The 21,826-nt window shown below is 51.9% G+C and overlaps 2 protein-coding genes across 2 annotated transcripts; both read left to right on the forward strand.

Moving 5' to 3' along the window:
• Positions 1-15,651, forward strand: BCO2 (beta-carotene oxygenase 2). The gene is given in 14 exon segments (XM_038161555.1): positions 1-292; positions 295-450; positions 1,246-1,338; positions 5,213-5,417; positions 6,554-6,765; positions 7,699-7,814; positions 9,155-9,257; positions 10,293-10,421; positions 10,549-10,709; positions 11,671-11,838; positions 13,694-13,831; positions 14,013-14,195; positions 14,555-14,665; positions 14,967-15,651. Coding segments are annotated over 14 exon segments (1,932 nt in total). The 5' UTR covers positions 1-249; the 3' UTR covers positions 15,081-15,651.
• A 1,645-nt stretch (positions 15,652-17,296) lies between these two features.
• On the forward strand, positions 17,297-21,474 carry PTS (6-pyruvoyltetrahydropterin synthase). The gene is made up of 6 exons (XM_038161556.1): positions 17,297-17,444; positions 18,772-18,851; positions 19,533-19,555; positions 19,967-20,023; positions 20,320-20,390; positions 21,013-21,474. Exons 1-6 carry the CDS (start codon positions 17,299-17,301, stop codon positions 21,149-21,151), a joined length of 516 nt encoding a protein of 171 aa, XP_038017484.1. The 5' UTR covers positions 17,297-17,298; the 3' UTR covers positions 21,152-21,474.
• The last annotated feature ends 352 nt before the right edge of the window (positions 21,475-21,826 follow it).

Below are 21,826 nucleotides of genomic sequence, written 5' to 3' on the forward strand. Positions count from 1 at the left end.
CCCCGGCAGTCGCAGCAGTGCCCTGGCAGTGGTGGCAGTGCCCCGGCAGCAGCAGCAGTGCCCCGGCAGTGGTGGCAGTGCCCCGGCAGTCGCAGCCGTGCCCCGGCAGTCGCGGCTCACCTGGCCCAGGTGCACGGAGCGCTCGGGGCCGGCGAGCGCCGCGCTGGCGGCAGGACCCGCCCCGGCCCGCGGAACGCGGCGCTGCTGCGGGCAGGGCGCTGCTGCGGGCACGGCTCTTATTGTGAAAGGATGATGAGAGGCAGCGCTCACCTCTCCCGACCATCGCTGCCTCCCTGCTCGCTGCCCTGGCACCGCTACCTCCGCCCGGCCGCTCCGAGCCGATGCTTTCCGCCCGCTGGAATATGTTCGCCAAAATCCTTTTGTCCGCCGCCAGCCTCCTGCTCGCTCACCTGCTGCATTTCCTCTGCTCTTTGATGCAATTCATTCCAGGTAAAACGCGTTAAAAACAGCCCCTTTCATCCCGTCCCCTCGCCAAGGGGCTGCTGCTGCTGACACGGGTCGGGAGAACGATTCCTATTGTCAGGAATTCGCGACGGAGCGGTTTGAAGTCTTTGTTAGATGGCAGAAAATGCCTGTTATTCGTTGAATGGATAAACGGCAGAGGCAAGGATTACGGAGATACAGATGGTCTAGGGCTGGAAAAGCAGCACGCAGCAGATTCTGTGTGCGAGGGAGCCAGCTGGAAGCGGGCAGGGAGAGGGCTCTTTGGAGCCGCATCCTTGCCGAGGCTTTAACCCGAACGTGCAAGCGGTGACCTGCTCCAAAGGATTTTGTATCACAGCCCGACTCTGCGCTTTGTGTCATCGTTGCACCGCTTGAGCTGCTTTTTTTGTTTGGGGTTTTTCTTTCTTTGTTTTATTTTGTTTATTTGTTTGCTTGTTTTCGGAAATTAGGAGCCAAGAAAAATCATGGCCGACCTCGTGGGATTTTCTGTTTTTTGATGGTGGTGGTGTTTTTGTGCCCTTTCAATTCAATGCATTGCTTCTGAGGTATCCAAAGAGCTGAAAAAAAATCTCAAATCTGCCTTGTTGTGCCCTCAGAAGACCCCCAAAGTGTAAACTCTAATTTTTCTGGGAAATCAACAGCTATTTCATGTGCTGCAGTTCACTGCCACCTTCCTCCTTTCCTTCCCTCGAGCCCTCCCCTGCTCTTTTTCTCCATTTATTCTTTCCCTGTGTTTTCTCTCGTTTCTCTTCTGTTTTCCTTTGCTCCTCTGGCTGTTAGAGAGGAAGTCGGTGCCTGAGCCCCTGGCCATGGGGAACCAAGCAGCTGCGTGGAGCAAGGAGCCCAGCACGGGCACATCCCGGCACTCGCAAGGCAAGTGCTGCACCTTCCCTTCGGAAATCCCGGTGGGAGCTCAGGGCTCCAACCCTGGGCACGGCCGGAGTCCAGAGCGCACAAATCCACAGCTCTGGTTCGGGCTGGGGTCGGGGAAAACTGCTTTGCTTCCATGTTGTGCCAGTGTTTTATAGGGAGCAAAACACAGCCGGTGCCAGAGGATTATTCCCAGTTCGAATGATCCTCGGGGAAAACAGAATTATTGTCTCATTCTCCCTGCTTGAAGAATATAACGAGCATTCCATTTGCTAAATTTTGCCCTTAATTCTGGAGTCAAACAGTTAGACTGTGTGTGGAGAGGTGGTTCCTGAGCCTTGGCTTTGAACCTGTAGATTAAAATCAAAATGGCTTTGCCGTCTCCCATGTGATCCCAATGTTAGCAAATGGCTCCCATGCTTCTGTCATCCACCATTACAGGTTTCATATCCCAAACTCTGCTGTTGAAATACAATTTAATGTCTGGTTCATGGTGGCTGCACCCACAGCAGCTTTCTCTTTGAGAGCCTGGTCCTTCATCCCACCATTTCTGCATGTAAACAATCAATAAATAATCAATGTCAGTCTGTACTGGTCAGGGAAGTCTCGGCACGCTGTGCAGGGGAGCAGGAGCTGAACAAAGGGTACCCGGGGTAACTCTGCAGCGGTTGCCTGCGATGTTTGGAAAAGACTGGTGGAAAGTTACAGCTCCGTGTTTGGCACTGCCCCGCTTGGATATGCCAAAGACCTTAGGCCTGTTTTTAAAAGTCTGAGGTAGGATGGAAACTATGGAGGAGAAATGAGGGTTCTGGGATCTCGAGCTGATTTTCAGGCGTTCGAGCACGCACAGAGAGCCCCACTGGGACTGTAGGGTTTTAATTGTGGATTCAGGTTCTTCCGTCTCAGAGCATGGCGAGAACTGAAGGAGTCATTTTATTTGCACATCATTTAATATTAAAAACCAGTCTGTCTTCTGCCTTCCTCAGAGAGAGATTGGTCCCTTCTTGGGGAGCTGGATGTTAAAAAAGGTTTTTATTTATGACTGAGCTTTCCCCTGAAGCTGAAACGGCTTTTGTGAGATTACTCAGGAACATTGTGTTGAGCGGGAATTTTCCGCATTCTGTATCCTCGGTGCATTCAAAGTGCAGGTAAAGTTACCAGTTATTACTCAGATCTGGTTTTGTTTAATAGGGAAGATCTGGATTTGTTTTTTTCTTCTTGCATGCCTTCCCTCCCACTAGCTATTTAGAATTGTCTGCAATGACTTGTCTCGCTTCTGGAAGCTTCTGTTTTGGCTCATGTGGGTGTTGGGATTGGCTCCCATTTTGCAATAATTTCTGCCAGGATCTTCAGCTCCTTTGAGTGATGCCCAGAAGAAAATAAACAGTCCATTCTCTTGCTGTGCTTCTTTCTCCCTCTCTGGCCTGGATTTGGGGCATTCCCTTAAATATTCCTGTTGTTTATAGTCCATTCTATTGAACTCCCGTTTGTAGGGGATGCCTTGGAATGAATTCTAAGGAGATGAATTCTAACTAGATCAGATTTCAAGGATTACTAAGATGATCATGTGAATCATTATCACAGGACAGGAAAAACAAAAAGAACTTGGCTTACTTAGCTTAGGAAGTGATACGATTCTTCACCCTAAATACAACACAAGGAAGGGAGAACGACCAAAACCACACACCAGAGCTTCCAGAAAAACAAGAATAATGTCCTTTGGTAAATTCAAAGCATTTTCCTGATCATTTGGACAAGGAGCAGTTATCCAAGAGGGAATAAGACATAATAATTTTTAAGACAGAATTCTTATGTTAGTATTTCTGGGGCAGCAGTTGGGAGGGGTGGACTCAGGAGGTCTTTTCCAGCCCTGGCCAGGCTCTTTTGTGGAATGTATCTTTCCAAAACTTCCATTTACAGAGCTCTCCAGGAACTTTAGAGGTAGTGCTGTCCTGAGTCATGCCAACTTTGTTTCTGCTTGGATGTGAAATATCTCCTTAAGGATGTGTTCCTCTCATTCTTTGATGCCTATTTTGCACCTTTGCAAACGGAATCTTCAAAATATCTCCTTAAGGATGTGTTCCTCTCATTCTTTAATGCATATTTTGCACCTTTGCAAATGGAATCTTCAAAATGTCTGCTTGAGGATGTGTTCCTCTCATTCTTTGATGCATATTTTGCACCTTTGCAATGCACATCTGCATTTCTGCAAACACTTCAGACATCTAAAGGAGGATTTGGGGATTGGCAGATTGGAGAGCTACACTGGAGCCCTGCATTTTACCTTCCTGCAATCCTAACACGCAACCTGTGGATGTTTTTGTGTAGAGAAACAAGCTCAGCAGAATTCTGCCTGCCAGCTCAGCTCCTCTGCAGATAGTCCACCTGAAATAGCAGATTTCCTCTGGAGATGTTGACCAAAGGGCTTCAGAGGAGGGAAGCTGGGCGGCAGCTACACTTGGTCACCTGGATTAAAGGATGTAGGCCAGAAGCAGAGGTGGTGGAAGAACGGAAAATCAGAGTGAATTCAGGAACAGCCTGGACTGCATTCAGTGTGTGGTGTCTGAGCAGCCCTGGTGATAGTAAAAGGTTTTAAAATCATAAAATTTGTGGAGTTGGAAAGAAGCTAGACTTAGTGGGGCCCTGGAAAAATGTTAAAAATAGACTCTGAAAATGTTAGGCTTTGTGTTTGCCAGATCATGTGAAGTTGCACCTGCGTAAGCAGTATATGATAAATGATAGAATTATTAGATATGATGATTGTTTAGTAATTAAATATAATTATCGTTTAATCGTAAGAATTATCGTGAGAAATCTATGTTAGAAGTTTGAGGGGGACCACAAGATGCCCATGCTTGGATGAAATCTACATATGCAATAGAACAATGCGAGTTTAATAATTAACATGAAAGTTATATAAAGATAGAACATAAAAACATTTTCATCCCGAACCCATGGCGGGTCAGATTTGGGTTTGTACCCCTGACACCCAGAGCTCTTCAATAAAAGCACCTGCTTTGATCATTCGTGACTGTGTGTTTCTGACCGCTGGCACCGGGCTGTGAGTTCTGCCTGCCCCGTGCCCTTTGTGGTCAGTATTTCACCCCACCTCAGCCCCCAGCAGTTCGGGCTGGCTCCGTGGGCTCGGGGAGAGCTCGAGCGGCTGCACTGAGGGCAGGATGGGCAGGTGCCAGCCTGGGCAGGGAGGCACCCCCGGCTAAATCCACCTCTGCAGCTAAATGGATTGCTAAAACAATCCTTGTGTTGATGAGGCTTTGCAAACCAGGCTGTGGGAGCCAATCATTGACATCACTGGTAGCTCACAGCATTGCAATCACTTCATGCTCTCCTGAGGCTTTTGTTCTCCGGAAGGGGTGGTTCCAGCCAAACCAGAGGCCCCATCAGAAATTATCCTTCTCTGCCTCCTTCCCTGCCAAATAAAAAAGTTGTAAATCTTTTTTTTCCCTGTAAATGGGCTTTGGCTCAGTTTCATTGGTGTTCTTCCATTTTATTAGGATCACAGTTTGTTTTTTTTTCCTCTTAATTATTTGCGAAATTAAATCCAAATTTACATTTCTTTGATGAAAAGAAAAGTCATCATCTTGTCTTATCATCCTACATTCTGTTACCTCCTTTGGGCTGCAGAACTAGTGTCTCTTGTGGAGTAACTAGACCAGAGTAGAATCCACAGGATTTTCATCTCCCTGTGGATGTGTTGGGTTTTGTGGCTTTACCTTGAGTATCCACCACAACTTGGCTGCTTGCAGATGCTGAATGCTCTTCTCCCTGACATCCAATCTCAAGATCCAGCATTCGTCACTTTATTCCAGTGAAAATCTCAATTCCCTGTGTTTTGTTCTCCCCGGTCTCTTCGCAGGTTTCAAGAATTACCTGCCCAGCCCATCCAAGGAGCAAATCCTCTGCCACAGACCCCGGGGGCTGCAATGCATCTCCCCCTTAGTGCAGAGCGTGGAGGAGACCCCCGAGCCCATCCCAGCCAAGATCAAAGGACATATTCCCAAGTGGATCAATGGGAATCTGCTGAGGAATGGCCCTGGCAAGTTCGAGTTTGGCAATGACAAGTAAGTCTCCTTTAAATTAATATTTAAATGGTTCTGGCCAGAACTCTGCCTAAACCTAAAGGGGACCCCCCCGCCCATCACTATTTAGAGCATCTTTTAGTTTTGTTTTACGTAAGGGAAGGAAGAAATATTGGTTTCACTCTTTTGGGAGCAGTTGCTCCCTCGTTTGGGAACTCCCGTTTTCTGCGAAGAGGAGCTGAACGGTGAAGTCACCCAGGCTGGAGAAGCTGAGTCACAGAGAGGCTCTCACCCACCCACCCACCGTGGTGGGCTGGGGAAGAAAACATCCCCAGCTTTGTCCTGAACAAAAATCTGAGCATTTGAGCATCTGGGAGCACTCTGAAATAAATCCAGGGCAGGAATTTGGAGAGTTGGTTGCACCAAATGGTGTGAGCTGCTTTAGAAGCAAATCCAGTTCTAAGAATAATAAATTAAAATATTCCCAGAAGGCACTTACTCCCTGGGGCTTGGAATGTGCCATTCCAGTAACTGACAACTCAGCTGACGGCAGCAGCTGGCCAAAGCTGATCTCCTCCTCATATTCCTAGAGTTGGATATTCAGGTGTTCTGGGAGTCTCACAAATCCCTTGGTTTGGAGCCAATAGCATCCTGCAAGAAGCTGAGAGCTGCAGGCCTCTGGGCTTGCAGTAATAATTTATATTATTGTGCAGTACAGCACAAACTCCATTCCCTGTGCAAGAAGTGGATGGTTTATCTGGATAGATCATTTCCCAAAAAAACCTTCCACGCAGCATTTGCAAGCATCACATCCCACAGCTGGGAATGTACTTGGTTTGATTTGTTTTGTTTTGGTTTGGTTTGTTTGATTCAGGGGTTTTCCCAAACAGAGCTTAATAGCTCAGGGGATCTGGGAATCATCTTTTACAAACCTAAAAGAGGGTACTCCACAGCATCATATAATTCCTCTGGGAATCATCTTTTACAAACCTAAAAGAGGGTACTCCACAGCATTATATAATTCCTCTGGGAATCATCTTTTACAAACCTAAAAGAGGGTACTCCACAGCATCCTATAATTCCTCTGGGAAACATCTTTTACAAACCTAAAAGAGGGTACTCCACAGCATCCTATAATTCCCGACTCTTCTTCATCTCTTTTTCCTCTCTCCTGGAAGGTTTAACCACTGGTTTGATGGCATGGCCCTGCTGCACCAGTTCCAGCTGGCCCATGGCACGGTGACCTACAGGAGCAGGTTCCTGCAGAGCAGCTCCTACCTGAGGAACAGCCAGCACAGCCGCATCGTGGCCTCCGAGTTTGGCACCTTGGCCATGCCAGACCCGTGCAAGAGCGTCTTCGGGCGCTTCCTGTCCCGCTTTGAGCCGCCACGTAAGAGGGCTTCTGTAAAACGTGGCAGGCTTCTGAGATTTTCTGGGAGGAACTTGTGGTTAGGTGGAAAGGGAGGGGTGAGGAAGCCTGACAGACTTTCTGTGAGCCCATGTTTTTCTTAGACTATGGCCCAAATGCCAAAATTATGCAAAATGGTGGCAGCCTCAGCTGGGGGAGGCAGAGTTCAATGTTTTAATGCCACTTCAGCTCGCTCAATCCCGGATTTTTATTTTTTTTTAAATTTCCCAAAGAAAGCTCTCCCCGAGAGAACATCCTGTGCAGTGCTGGTAATGAGCATTACACCCTGATGTTCTACCTGAGACACAGCTTTGCCCTTAAAACACCTTGCCTTGCTAAGCTTGTAGGGTAAGTGGGCTAATCCCTCCCTTCCTGGACTAAGGGGCAGGAGATTATTGGGTAGGGTGAGGGACGGTGCTGCACAGGAATGGAAGTTCCAGTACCTTTAGGATTCTGTGTACGTCAGGGAAGAAAGAGGCTTAAATGCAAGCAAAGTGTTCCCCACTAAAACCAGCACAGGGCTGAAGTTTGAAGCTTGTTGCTGACGCTGTGACCATCCTCTGTTTCTCCTCTTCCCTCCTGCCACATCATCTGTCCTTTCCTGAGGTGCTCACACCTTTACTCGTGGTGACACCCCCCAAATCCCCACCCCAGCCCCCTCAAGACATTCCAGACCTCTCCACATCCCTCACCTGCCTTTGCCCAGCTCCAGCAGTGCTTTCCACCCCTGCCCTTGTCCCTTTAACCCAGCTTCCCCTGCACAGTTTCCCTTTGTAGATTAGCGAGATATTTCCAATCAATCTCACGGGGATTAGTGTCACTGCAAGTGGGTTTATTTGTTTACACACGTCTGACTTGCCATAATTCAACACGAGCTGCACAGAGCTGTGCACAACGCCGGGATTTCTGTTTCAGAGCCCAGTGACAACTGCAATGTGAACTACGTGCTGTACAAAGGGGATTATTATGTCAGCAGCGAGAACATCTGCCTGCACAAGGTGGACCCAGAGACGCTGGAAACGAAGGAGAAGGTGTGGGCAGGTGGGATGAGGGAGCTGGGGTACAGGTGGTGCAGAGCCACACCTTGCTGGATCGAGGGGAATTCCACTTCCAAAGGAATTTGTCTGTGCCTGCAGCATCTCTCTGCTGAGTCCCTGTGCAGCAGCAGGGCAGCTCTCGGGGTGGAGGTGCAGTCACTGCCTGGCTGGGCACAGCTGCCATTTCTCCTCTGCTCTCCCTGCTTGCCTGGGCTTGTCTGCACCTCAGAACAGGAAACAACTTTTTTTTTTCTGTGTACAAGAAAAAGTGAACATTGCTGATCTCACATCTGCCTTTTCCCTGGTGCTTTGCTTTCATATCAGTTCTCCTGATCTGCACCTCAAGCTGTGCACGCTCCAAAGCTGCCCTTGATCAAACCCTCCGTTGTAAAGGGGTGGTTCAGCTGCCACTTGATTTTCTCCCCGCTGCTAGGAAATGACCAAAACGTCAGAGAAGTTTTTCCCTGTGTCCTGTGCATCCTCTCCCAGGAGTGTGGGTGGATGTGGCACAAGAAGGTGACCTGTGACAGGACAGCACAAGCCACGTGTCCCCCCTGCCTGCACCCTTAGAGGGGATTTGGGCTGGACAGCTGTGAGAAGGGCTGAGGAGAATTCTGCCCTTCCTAAGTCAATATTCACTGCTTGGGCTGTTTGACACCGAAAAATGCTAGCTCAGAGCATCCCTCAGGTCTTGAGGAAGCCACTCCAGGAGTCCCTGTGTGCAGGATCAGTAGTGAGTCATGAATAAGCTGTGTGTAAAGCCCAGCCACCAAGCTGGAGCTGTCCTGGGTGGTTTGCTAGCTGATCTATTTGTAACCCAGAGTGCAGTCATGGAAAGACACGTGGGGATTTTCAGGTTCAGCTCTGTTGAACCATCTTGTCATAAAATGAAAAGAATCCCCCTCGAGCGGTTTTTTTAGATGCAGACTGTTATTTTTTGGCTAAGTGAAGAAATGGAAGGGATGATTTCACATTTAAACTCTCCAATTTGAGACACCTTAATAGGACCTGGTTTTCTGAGTTTCCAGTGACAAAACTCTTGGTGATTTTTTGGGGCAGTGACTGTCCCTTCATTATTATGGGCAACGTTCCCACTGTGCCAGCACCTGTACCCTAAGGAACATCTGTGTCTTCCAAGGAATGTCTGCTGCTATTAGCCCTGCTTTACTGATAGAGAAATATCCTTATTTTCAAGGATTTGCAGGCAGAATGAAGGCTGGAGTCCACATCCCACATTATTAACAACGAATAAAATCTGCTCTTCTTCCTCAGCCTTCCACAAAACGGACCCTTTGGGAAGTCCTGCACTGACTGAAAATCTCTGGCATTTGCAGGTGGACTGGAGCAAGTTCATTGCAGTGAACGGGGCCACAGCTCATCCCCACTACGAGTCTGACGGGACAGCCTACAACATGGGCAATTCCTACGGGAAGCACGGTACGGTGGGCATGGCCAGCCTGGGTTTCTGGGCAGGGTGTCCAGGATACCTCCTGGTGCTGCTTCGAGGAGCAGCTGCTGAAGAAACACCCAAAGAGACCTGGAAATTGCTGTTCCCGAGTCAAAATGGCAGTGTCAGTCTGTCCCACAAAACTGGCTCCTCTCAGGATTCGGTTTCAGATGCTTCTGGCTTTGCCCTATGAATATCCAGCAATTTCTCCTCTTCCTCTCCCAAGCGTTGCTGGAAAACAGGAGAATGATTTTTTAAAGCCCCCCCCCACTGTTGAAGCCTCATCTGAAGAAATTTAGCAATTAGTCACATGTTTTTTACTTAGAATAAATTGGTTTTTAATGAGCACCATGAAGGTTTTTGCAGGAGGGAAGATCGAATTCAAAGCTGGATTTTATGGGATATTTTTCTTCTTCTCAGACATCTGAGCATCTTGATAGGATCCTGTTCCATCCACATGGCTGCGCAGAGCAATCAGTCCCTGTCAGCTGTGTGAAACCCTTCTTTTCCAGAGGCCTCTTACCACAGCCACTGCCCTTTGTTGTGATCCCTTAGGCCAGCTCCACATTTTCCCAGTTTTGGCCATTTTTCATTCTCGCTGCTTTCATTTCCTTTTGGCCTCAGCAAAGTCCAGCTCTGTGCCCCGTGCTTTTTTCAGCCGGACATGCCAAGCTCTGGATCATTATTATTCAGAAGTGCCATCCTTTCCTGCTCATATGCTCAGGTTTATGAAATGAGCATTACTCAGGCTCTGAGTTTTCATTTCCTGTGAGCTTGGTGTTCATCCTGCCCCTGTTATCATAGGAGAGCACTTCAGGCAGAGCTGGCATCCTCCCAGACTGAGAAGATCCCTCTAGTTCCTTTCAAGCTTCCTCTTTTTGTTCTTCTTTTGGTAGATAAATCCTCTGTAGAATATTTTACTGCCTCTTGGGTTTCCGCCCAGTTTAGGAGGAGGAGTTCCAAATCTTCTTGGGGAATAGGAAAGAGCAGTTGAGTTTGGTTTGAACACCTTCTCCCCTTTGCAGGATCCAGCTACAACATCATCAGGGTCCCCCCACAGGAGTCGGGCCACGGGGACACGTTGGAGGGAGCCAAAGTGCTGTGCTCCATCCCTCCCAGGGACAGGGCAAAGCCATCCTACTACCACAGCTTTGGTAAGATTGCACCCCAAACTCGGGGAGTTCGGGGAAATGCGGTGCAGAAAGGGCTGGCCAGTTCTCTCTGCCCTTGAGATGTCTTCTTGCCTCATGTTTGGGTGATGTTCCTTCCTTCTCTCCTCAGGGATGACTGAAAACTACATCATTTTCATCGAGCAGCCCCTCAAGCTGAACCTGTTGAAGATCATCACCTCCAAGCTCCGTGGCAAAGCCATTTTTGATGGGATCAGCTGGGAGCCTCAGCACAACACCTACTTCCACGTGGTGAACAAGCACACTGGGGAGGTGAGGAGGTCTTTGGCCCCTGCAGCAGCTAATCTGGAGCTTTAGTTCCAAATTTCCAACTTGGTTTTCCAATTTTTTGGGAACTTTAGTTCCCAAAAGTGCTACGTAGCAGCCGTGGGGAGTTTAAGAACCAATCCAGAAGTTACTGCAATAAACACTTTAAAGCAGGGGTGTAGATTGGTTAAAAATGGGATTTCTTCATGAATTTTCCTCTTCATTCTTCATTTCTTTGCCAGCCCTAAAAGGACAGGCAGAAAGCAGCAGCTTGGGGACTTTAGCCCAGGGGCTGAAATGCAGGTCCCAGGTGCTACAGAGTATAAAAAGGTCAGAGCCTGGGAAAGATGCACAGCAAGGAGCTGCTTGATATTTTGGGGTTTTTCTTCCAGTTCTGCTCTTCAGTGGCTTGAAGCAGCCCTTTTGTGGTGACCGAAGGACAGAGGGCAAACCCCAAGGAATGAGAGGGGTTGCAGTGGGGGGGAGAGTGCAGTACGTGCAGGCACCCTCGACAAGGGGGGAGAATGATGCAGCTGACTCCATCGTATCAGGAGGCTCATTAATTACTTTATTACACTATATTATTCTATATTCTATTACACTGTGTCACATTACATCCAAACTGAACCTGCCAAGCCCTCACCTGCACTGCACTGCCCAGAATCTCGTGGCTGTCCCCACACACACAGAGCTGGCCCTGACTGGCCAAGGAACCAAAACTCCATCACCCTGGGTGAACAATCTCCACACTGCATTCTGCTGTGGCACAGCACAGGCACAGCAAATGATAAGAATTGTTTTTCCTTTCTCTGATGCTCAGAGAATGTGAATCCCAGGAATATTCTTGGGAAGAATCGTGCCTTGCTTTTCTCTGTGAAGAGAAACGTGGGGCTGCAGGGGAGAGGAGAAGGAGGAGGTGAGGCAGGGAGCTGTGCAGAGGAGCTGCAGCTGTCCCTGGTCCCTGCAGGTGCTGCCTGGCTCTTGGTGCTCCAAGCCCTTCGTCACCTTCCACCAGATCAACGCCTTCGAGGAGCGGGGCTGCGTGGTGCTGGACCTGTGCTGCCAGGATGAGGGCACCAGCCTGGCCCTGTACACGCTGCAGAACCTGAGGAGGAGCGGGGAAGGGCTGGACCAGGTGAGATCCCTGCCTCTGCTCCCCCAGCATCTGCTGCACGAGTTGCTTTTTCGGCAGCAAAGCTCGGGTTGGTGGAATGGAGAACACCGTGGGGATAGCACAGCCACAAGGCCGTGAAAACTGAAATCATCATCTCTTGATGCTGTCTCTCTTTTTAAATCTCTCTCCATGGAGTATGCCCGTGAAATTCTTCAAGCTCTGTGTCATACAGAGCTCCATAGCCTGCCAGAATTTATTTCTGTTTTAAAACCTTGGTTTTCATGGCATTAATTTTCCTTATCCTCGTGTAATGCAAGTTTCCCCCAAGAAATGATGCAAAATAAGTTGCAGCATAACTTCTAAATGGAAAAAGGAAAAGGAACCCTGTTCTTTAAGACATTGCTTCAGAAAAGGAGCAGTTTTTTTGAAAATCACAGAAACACAAACACCACAGAAACCCCTGCAGTGCTCCCCACAGACACCTCACGACAGCACATTCAAATCAATTCTTTCTTGTGTCCAGCTCTGTGAAAAGCCCCATTTCAGGCAGTGTGAGGGGCATTGTTTTGCTTAGGTCACACACGGGAAAAGTGGGGGTGCTTTCAGTCTCTCACCCTGCAGATGTGTTTGTTGGAAACCCAGTGTGCTGGGGGGGCTGCTGCATGTCCAGACAGGGCTGAACTTCCTCTGTCTGTGTCCTGAGCTGTCTGGAACCAGCTCAGCTCTGACCTGAAAGGAGCACAGCTGAGTCCCATCGGGTTCTGCTTTCTCTTGGCATTTATTCTGGGGGGGTTTCAAGCATTTTTGAGCATGTTCAAGTGCAGCAGAGTGTTAATCCCAGCTTTTTTTTTTTGTCCTCCTCTGAGCACAAGCCAGGTGGAATCGGATGTGGCTGAAGGTGTCCTGGTGTCAGCACTGGGCCTGTGTTTCCAACAGGAAACATTCTTCAAGTGACAAGTGGCATCACCAGCACACTTCACCCACCCCCACACACAGAGGAGTCATTTCAGAACAGAACCTGAAACTTCACTGCATCAAAAGCCTCAGCAGTGTCTGGGCATGGCTTGTCTCCTTTCCCCAAATTTGCTGGCTCACTAACCCTGGCAGGGTATTGTGTCTGGCAGAGTTCCTCAGCCAGATTACATGAACCAGAAAAGTGTAAAAACACGGTTTCAGGGTTGACACATGTCATTAAAGTGAAGTTTCACAACTGAACTGCTGAGTTGTGGACTGAAGTAACTGAGAGACACCAAAATAAAGTCCTTATCTATTTTACTTATATAGAAATACATGAACTTTTATGAACTTGGCTTGAGCAGAGCTTTAGTGGCAGTGGTGGCATTACCCTCTCAATGTGCTGAGTGTCTGCCACACTGGGGCTGCACTTTGCTCCCCAAGAAAACCCACCATCATTCCCCTGGAGCTCCAGCCATGAATCCACGTCTAGCTGAGCACGGAGGAGGGAATCCTGCCGGGGAACTTCAGGCACTGAAGGCACAGTGCTCTCCTGCTTCTCCACAGAGTGATGTAAAGCAACACAACGAAATACAACACACTGCAGTGTCTGTTCCACTGCTGGACTTGGAGATGATGGATTTTTAATGGGCTGATTTGCATGCCCAGCATTAATTACTGTGAGAGCAATGCTGACCCTTTTAATTCATGTGGTTTTGGTTCCTGCTGTAAATTACTGGAACATGCAGGAACTTCTTCTTTCCATTATGTGCTTCACCTTACCAGAACTTGGTCAAACACATACGGAAAAGAAGAAGAAGAATTCAGGGGTGTCTAAAACTTCAGAATTGTTCCCCAAAGTGCATTTAGGCTGACGTGTCTGTCCTCTCTCCATCCCCACCACTGTCTGTCTCTGTAACAGGTTTATGCCTCCATCCCCAGAGCTTTCCCTCGCCGCTTTGTTCTCCCTCTGGACGTGGATTCGGACACACCCGTGGGGAAAAACCTGAACCCGCTGCCTTACAGCCAGGCAGAGGCTGTGAAATGTGCAGATGGCAAGGTGTGTATGAAACCATAAATGCATCCATGCAGCAGCTCCTGCCCCGTGCCTCAGAGCTTGAACCACTCGTGGTTGTGCGGTGGCCGGTGGGAGCAGCCAGCTCTCCTGCCCTGCCCAGGCTGAGCCAACCCCGCACGTTTCCTGTAGAAATCACCCTGGAATTCCTGCACGTTTCTCCCAGGTCTGGTGCACGCATGAAAATCTCCACCCTGAGGGCTTTGAGAAAGTTGGGGGCCTGGAGTTCCCCCAGATCAACTACGCTCGGTACAACGGCCGCAGGTACCGCTACTTCTACGGCTGCGGGTTCGGGCACCTGCTGGGAAATTCCTTGATCAAGGTTGATGTGGAGACCAAGAATTTCAAGGTGAGGCAAAGTCAGCTCGTCGAGTCCTTCCCCTGAACTGGATTTGAAGGTGTGACATTTACTGGGGGTTTTAGGGCTTTGCCCAGGTGGGTCTGGGATGAGATTCCCAATTTCATCGCTCACCTGGCACCTCATGAACAGGTGGCAGTCACCAAACAGGAGAGGATGGCGCCAGCGTGCTCCTGCAATGAAAAAAAGTTAATAAAAAGTTGAACTCTTAAGTTTCTTGGAGCCCAGAGTACTTCCAAGAGCCTTTGTGGGGAGCACTTGTAACTGCTCTCTGTCGTAGACAAGTATTAATGCAGTGAAACTCATCCGTATGTCCCTGGAGCTCATGCATATGTTCCTGTGCTTGCTAGATTTGGCAGGAGGAGGGATCCTACCCATCAGAGCCCGTGTTTGTGCCAGTGCCTAATGCCACGGCAGAGGACAGCGGAGTCATCTTGTCTGTGGTGGTCTCCCCCGCTGAGGTAACTCGCTGGCGGTAGTTTGTCAAAGTCACACAGCGTTAATTCACTTTTTAAACCTCAGAGCCGAGCTGCAGGCTCCCTGGCAGGTAGTTCTTGCTCCCCACAGTGCCTGGCTCTGCCATGGCCAAGCACAGGCAGCACAGGCAGGAGTTTCCCCCAAATGTCAGTGTGTCCTGATGGAGGCCGTGAGGCTCCCTGCCCTGCAGGTTCGGTCTCCGTGGTTTGCTTTGTGCCTTTGTGGGCAAACGGGGGAGAGGAGTTCAGCCTGGACACTCACTCTGCCTTTCTGCCCCTCCCGCAGAACCAAAGTGCTTTCCTGCTCGTCCTGGATGCAGAGACCTTCCGGGAACTGGGGCGAGCAGAAGTCGGGGTGCCGATGCCTTACGGGTTCCACGGCATCTTCGCTGCCCACTGAGGAGCTCCCGGGCACCTCCTGGGACTCAGGGCTGAGCCAGCCTCAGGAAGAACCTCTGCTGCCTTCACCTCCCACCTTTCCATCACGTCCGGGGTGAAGGAGCTGCTTTTTCTCCACCACAACCTCCTGTACTCCTAACAAAAAACAGCCAAGGAAGGCAGAAGCCCCGTGCTCCCACAGCCCCCTGCTTTATCTACATTTTTTTACTTTTTTATCTTGCTAGACCAGCTATAGCAGCAGTTCACAAAGGATGCCAGGGTGAGGCTTGCAAGGGAGAAAATGGAAACGGAGGTGATCAACCCCTTCCTCTGGTGCTCTGGGGGGAAGAGAACATCAACGCTCAGGGCTGTGACTTTGGCTGAAGTATGTGGAGCAGAAGAGAGGAGTAAAGCCCAGCAGGTGACAGGTGGGCCCGTGAAGGGGAGTAAATCCCCCCCTTGCATCCAGGTTGCCTTCAGTGGACTCCAGGGGGTAGATGCAGACACTCACAGAAGCTGTGCTTGTGATTTTTTCTGTTCCATAGCAGTGCCCTCAAATAAAACCTTGGGAAGTTTGTTTTTTTTCCTTTCTCTGCCTGCCCTCAGAGTCTCGTGCATGTGGGGGACACATCTCCAGAGCAGGACACAGCTCTGCTGGCTGACAGTTCCTGCCTTCCTCCCGGTTCCACCAGCAGGAAACACGGAGAGTTTCACTGTGGCCTTGGTGTCCCTCTGGGGTGAAGCAGAGCAGAACAAACTCCAGCCCCCTGTGTCATCCAGGCTTCTCCAGCTGCTGGACTCTGGGGTGGGTGGGTGGGTGAACTTCTAGTTGAGGACTTCTAGTTGTACTTCTTCATTGTGAGAAGCCTGAAGAATTATTTGCATCATTTCCTTGAGTAATAAAGGAGCCCTTTCACCCTTGGGGCTTTTCCTCCTCTGAGCTTCCTTCACCTTCCTTACAGGCCTTGGCAAAAGAAAAAGGATTTTACCTCAGGGCTGCTGCTCCGGGAGAGGCAGAGGAGGCTCAGCCAGAGCTGGTGGAAGCCACTAGATGGCAAACAGCTCCCGTTGCTGCCGTTCAGCCTCTGGTCACTGTCACACCCTGCCCTCCTCCTGGAGCCGTTCCCCCGCGGGGAGCAGCCCGGGCAGCAGAATGATGCCAAGAGGCGTTTCATGAGTTCAGGCACCATTGGTTCTCTTTTTAAATATTTTTTTTTCTCGTTGAGGTGGGAAACGATAGAGCCCGGCCGGGCTGTGCCCCAGAGCTGCCGTGTTTACAGCTCTGCTTCCCCAGCACGCAGCCCCGCTCAGGCTGTGCCCCCCACCCCAGCAGCTCCTGCGCGTCCTGCTCCTCTCACACAGACCCTGCCCCGGGGCTCGGGCTTTTCCCACCCTGACAGATTCACTCCCTTATCCCGAGGATTCCCAGGGATTAAGGGAATGCGCATTCGAACCCTTGCAGCACTGAGAAATCCAGTTACTCCCAGTTCTCCCAAAGCTTTCCGAAAATCACCACCCTTTAAGGGTTCCTGTGCTTGAACTCCATGATTGTTACTGCCGGGGTGCGCTCATTCAGGTGTGGCCATCACCAGCCCGGGGTCCAACACTGACACGGGAGATTGGAGCATCCCGGGGCCGAGCACGGGGGATTGGAGGGGGATTGGAGCATCCCGGGGCCGAACACGGGGGGACCGGAGCATCCCGGGGCCGAGCACGGGGGATTGGAGGGGGATTGGAGCATCCCGGGGCCGAGCACGGGAGATTGGAGCATCCCGGGGCTGAACACGGGGGATTGGAGGGGGATTGGAGCATCCCGGGGCCGAGCACGGGAGATTGGAGCATCCCGGGGCTGAACACGGGAGATTGGAGCATCCCGGTGCCGAACACGGGGGATTGGAGCATCCCGGGGCCGAACACGGGGAGATTGGAGCATCCCGGGGCTGAGCACTGCAGGATTGGAGCATCCCGGGGCCGAGCACGGGGGATTGGAGCATCCCGGGGCCGAACACGGGGGATTGGAGCATCCCGGGGCCGAGCACGGGGGATTGGAGCATCTCGGGGCTGAACAGAGAGAGGAACTGGAGCATCCCCGGGTCCGACACCGGCACGGAGGGACCGGAACCCCCCCGGGGCTGAACACGGGGGGACCGGAGCATCCCCGGGGCCGAACACGGGCGGACCGGAGCATCTCCGGGTCTCGGCGGGCGGATCCCGCGGGCTGGAGCCGCCCCGGGGCCGGGATGAGGCCGGGCTGGAGCCGCCCCCGAGGCCGGGCTGGAGCCGCCCCGCTCCGTCGCTGCCGCGTCCCCGCGATGTCGCCGCGCTCCGCCCGCCTGGCGCGGCTGTCGCGCTCCGTCACCTTCAGCGCCTGCCACCGCCTGCACAGGTGAGCGGCCCCGCACAGGTGAACCCCGCACGGGTGAACCCCGCAAAGGTGAACCCCGCACAGGGAGCCCGCACAGCGAGCCCCGCACGGGTGAACCCCGCACAGCGAGCCCCGCACGGGTGAACCCCGCACGGGTGAACCCCGCAAAGGTGAACCTCGCACAGGGAGCCCCGCACAGGGAGCCCCGCACGGATGAACCCCGCACAGGGAGCCACGCACAGGGAGCCCCGCACAGGGAGCCCCGCACGGGTGAACCCCGCACAGCGAGCCCCGCACGGGTGAACCCCTCAAAGGGAGCCCCGCACAGCGAGCCCCGCACAGGGAGCCCCGCAAAGGGAGCCCCGCACAGGGAGCCCCGCACGGGTGAATCCCGCACAGGGAGCCCCGCACAGGGAGCCCCGCACGGGTGAATCCCGCACAGGGAGCCCCGCACAGGGAGCCCCGCACGGGTGAATCCCGCACAGGGAGCCCCGCACAGCGAGCCCCGCCGGAGGAGGCTCGGAGCCCGGCTGCGCTTCCCGGCTGTGCCGCTGCTCGGCCCCTTCCCGCAGCCAGCCGTCAGTCCCGGCTGCAGTTCCGTGTTTGGCCGGCGCCGGCAGCGCTTTCGCTTTGTGAACGCCGCCCCGCGCCCCCCGATCTGCTGGGTTTCCCCCCAGAACTGCTACATCCCTTGACCTGAAACTGCCTCAAAGGAGGTTTTAGGCTCGGCCTGTTCTCCCAGGCTAGGAGCGATAGGACAAGGGGAAACAGGCTCGAGCTGTGCTAGGGGAGGTTTAGGCTGGAGATCAGGAGGAATTTCTCCATGGAAACGGTGGTCAGGCCTAGGAAGGGGCTGCCCGGGGAGTCCCCATCCCTGGAGGTGCCCAAGGAACTCCTGGATGTGGCACTCGGTGCTCTGATCTCACAGCTCTTTTCCAGCCTCAGTGATCCTGGGATTCTGTGACGTTCCCAAAATGTGCCTTGACCCGAAGCACTCAGAGCAGGCCCCTGGATTGCTTCAAAGGGAAGATGCAGAGGGAAATCCTCTGTACTTCTTGGAGAGGCTCCCTAAGCTTTGTTGATCAGTAATAAACCCAAATGCGTGGCTCTCTCCAGGCCTGAGTGCTTTTGGGCCCAGATGTTGAACATTTATCCAGCAGCGGTGTCAGGCAGATGCTGTGAGACACAAAACCACAGCGAGGAGAGGTTCAGCAGCATCTTCTCACGGAGCAGACACTCTGCCTGTGCTTGTGCCTCCTGGGCTGGCTGAGTGTGGGAGAGGGGAGAGACAGAGAGCTGAGTGAATCCGTGAGGAGCTGGAACAGATCCCTGCCTGCCTTCCCCACAGTAAATCCCTGAGCGATGAGGAGAACCTGAAGCTCTTTGGGAAGTGCAACAACCCAAATGGCCACGGACACAACTACAAAGGTAGGAAGCTGATTTCCATCCTTGCTGCTGGAGTGGTGCTGCCCTCAGGGTGGGGGTGACCCCCAGGAGGGCTGGGCCTCTCATTCTCAGCAGCCTGAGACAGCTTTAGTGGCTGGGTTTGTGTTTTTATTAAGAATTAGGAGGAAGTTTCAGCAGCAGGGGGTTGAACCGTAGCACGGGTTTGCCATTTTTCAGCTGAATAGATAATAAATATTTATTTTCGAATGCCACTTCTTGAATCAGATCTGCTTGTTTACACGCTGCAGAGTCATTGTGATTGGAATGGAGATTTTTCTAAGCAAAAGCCATGCAAATTAAGCAGCCTGTAAACATTATTTGCATGGGTTTTTTTCACAAGTTCTCCCATTTGTACACCCCGAGCACACAGAATTAGATCTCTCCAGTTCCTGGAGTGGCTCCCTGTGCTGTTGGCCCCCTGAAACCTCTGCTGAGGAGCTGCTTTATCAGGGAAGACAGGCTTATCTCCACCCGCCTGGGGTATCAGACCCTGGGGAGGGATTTTTGTGCCTCTGAGTCGCTGTTTTTGTGGAGCATCCCCTCACAGTCCCACTCCTGAGTGCAGCCCGGGGGTGAGCAGGGAAGGGTTCGTGTGTCCCAGCAGCAGCAGGTTTGGTTTTGGGTTCATGGGCGTCACAGTGACCTGATCTTTTCTTTTTTCAGTTGTGGTCACCGTGCGGGGAGAGGTGAGTGCGAGCAGCATCCTTTTGTGTCCCTCAGTGTGGCAGCACCCCACAGTCAGTCCTGGCCCCATGCCTGGATTTCCCAGGGTGTTTTGGAAACTCTGTGTACATCACCAGAGCAGGTTTTCTGTGGCCATTGTCCCGCTCACAACAAGGATTTGCAGCTTCACGCTGCTTACATGCTTCAGGACTCTTCCAGGGAGTTGTTTCTGCCTGGTGTCAGCTTTTAGGAGAGAGTGGAACCTCTGGAATTGTTTCCAGGCTGTGTCAAGCCCTTGGGAACACCACAGGGGTGGAGCTGGAGCCCTCTGACAGTGGGAAGATTATGTCCTTGTGGCTCAGATGAGCTGAGCACAGATCCTCCAGTCTGGTTTGTGTTGCCAGGCCACCAATCCCCCCTGTGCTTCCCTGCAGATTGACTCCGTCTCGGGGATGGTGATGAACCTGACAGACCTGAAGGAATACATGCAGGTAAAAATGGCCCAGTTTTCCTTCTAATCCCCTGGGAGAAGCGACTGGAGCTTGCCTGGTGCCAGCATGGGGACGTGGTGAGCTGCTGATGGCAGCACATCAAAAGGAAATTAGGGAATAATTGACGGCTTCAGTGCCTTAGCTCTGTTCTGTGAGGCCGTGCCACGGCTCCAGCTGGGAATCTCACAGCTGGGTTTGGGGCTCTTTCCCTTTTTTGCCATCCTGCTGCCTGGCTGGGTGTGTTACCTGAGCCTCAGCCAGGCAGGGACAGGGCTGTCACTGTCCTCTCTCTGCAGGAAGCCATCATGGAGCCGCTGGACCACAAAAACCTGGACAAGGACGTGCCCTACTTCTCTGAGGTGGTGAGGTGGGTGAGGGGGGCTCCTGGAGGGGCTGATCCTACCTGGGGAGCAGCAGCCTGTACCCGTGTGCTCACCACACCTGTGCCCAGCCCTGCTGCCCCTCGTCACGTCAGCCTGGACAGGCAGGACCTGCCCATCCCAGCCCAGCCCTGCAGCCCCACATTTCCCTTCACAGAGAAAAGCAAGGCACGATTCTTCCCAAGAATATTCTTCTCTCATTTGCTGTGCCTGTGTTTGTGCCACAGCAGAATGCAGTGTGCAGATTGTTCACCCAGGGTGATGAGTTTTGGTTCCTTGGCCAGTCAGGGCCAGCTCTGTGTGTGTGGGGACAGCCACGAGATTCTGGGCAGGGCAGTGCAGGTGAGGGCTTGGCAGGTTCAGTTTAGATGTGCAGAATAATACAGTATAATAAAGTAATTAATTAGCCGTCTGATGAGATGGAGTCCTCCTCGTGATTCCTCCTTTGTCGGGGCATCTCAGCACAGCTGCCCATCCCTCCCCTTCTGCTGCCAGCGCCACAGTGCCCACGCAGCTCAGGTGTCACCAGCTGCCCCTCAGCGTCCCCCCAGCCCACCCTTGGTGTCCCCGTGCCATCTGAGCTCTGACCCTGCTGCTGTTCCCCCTCAGCACCACGGAGAACCTTGCCGTGTTCATCTGGGACAACCTGCAGAAGCTCCTGCCCCAGGGCATCCTCTACAAGGTGGAAGTGCACGAGACAGAGCAGAACGTGGTGGTTTACAAGGGAGAAGAAACCATTGTCAAGTGAAGTCAGCCTGAGCTCAGCTGCCCGGGGGAAATGCTCCATCCTCAGCCCGTGGGTCCCTGCTCAGCTCCCCGCAGCCAGCCCCGGGCTCTGTGTCACAGCAGGACCCGTGCAGATGTCTCACAAGGACCCTGGCAGCAGTTTGCCCATCTGGCTTCTCACTAGGGGTTGGTTCCTCTGCTTTTCCTCAAGACCTTCCTGTTTTGCCAGCTGATGTGAAATTTAGAGTCGTGCCGTGGTAAATAAAGCAGCTTTGGGGAGAGGAGGTGGCCTGGCCAAACCCCCAAGCCTTTGATTGCTCTCTGATTAAATATTGAATTAATTTATGGTATTTGATAATGTGAGCTTTGGTGTTGCTCTGCTTCTTGATCAAGCAGAGAAGCATTTTTGAGAGAGAGAACTATGTTATCTTTTTGTTTTGTTTTGTTTTGTTGCTTATCAGTTTATTTCCTGTGCTGCAGGCCCGTCTCTGCCTGTGGCCAGCAGATCTTTCTCTGTGTGTGGAAGTGATGCACTGGGCAGTAAAAAAAAAGCACTCCTGATCTAAACTGGAGAGCCAAAAGGGGCAGGGTGTTGGTGAGAATGCAAAACTGAGGAAACTGCAGTGGGAGTGTCACAGCCCCAGTGGTGGCAGAGCCCTGGGGAGGGAGTGCAAGAATAAACCCTTAAATCCACCCT

Source organism: Motacilla alba, chromosome 24, assembly GCF_015832195.1.
Source record: "Motacilla alba alba isolate MOTALB_02 chromosome 24, Motacilla_alba_V1.0_pri, whole genome shotgun sequence".
NCBI classification, from domain to species: Eukaryota; Metazoa; Chordata; class Aves; order Passeriformes; family Motacillidae; genus Motacilla; species Motacilla alba.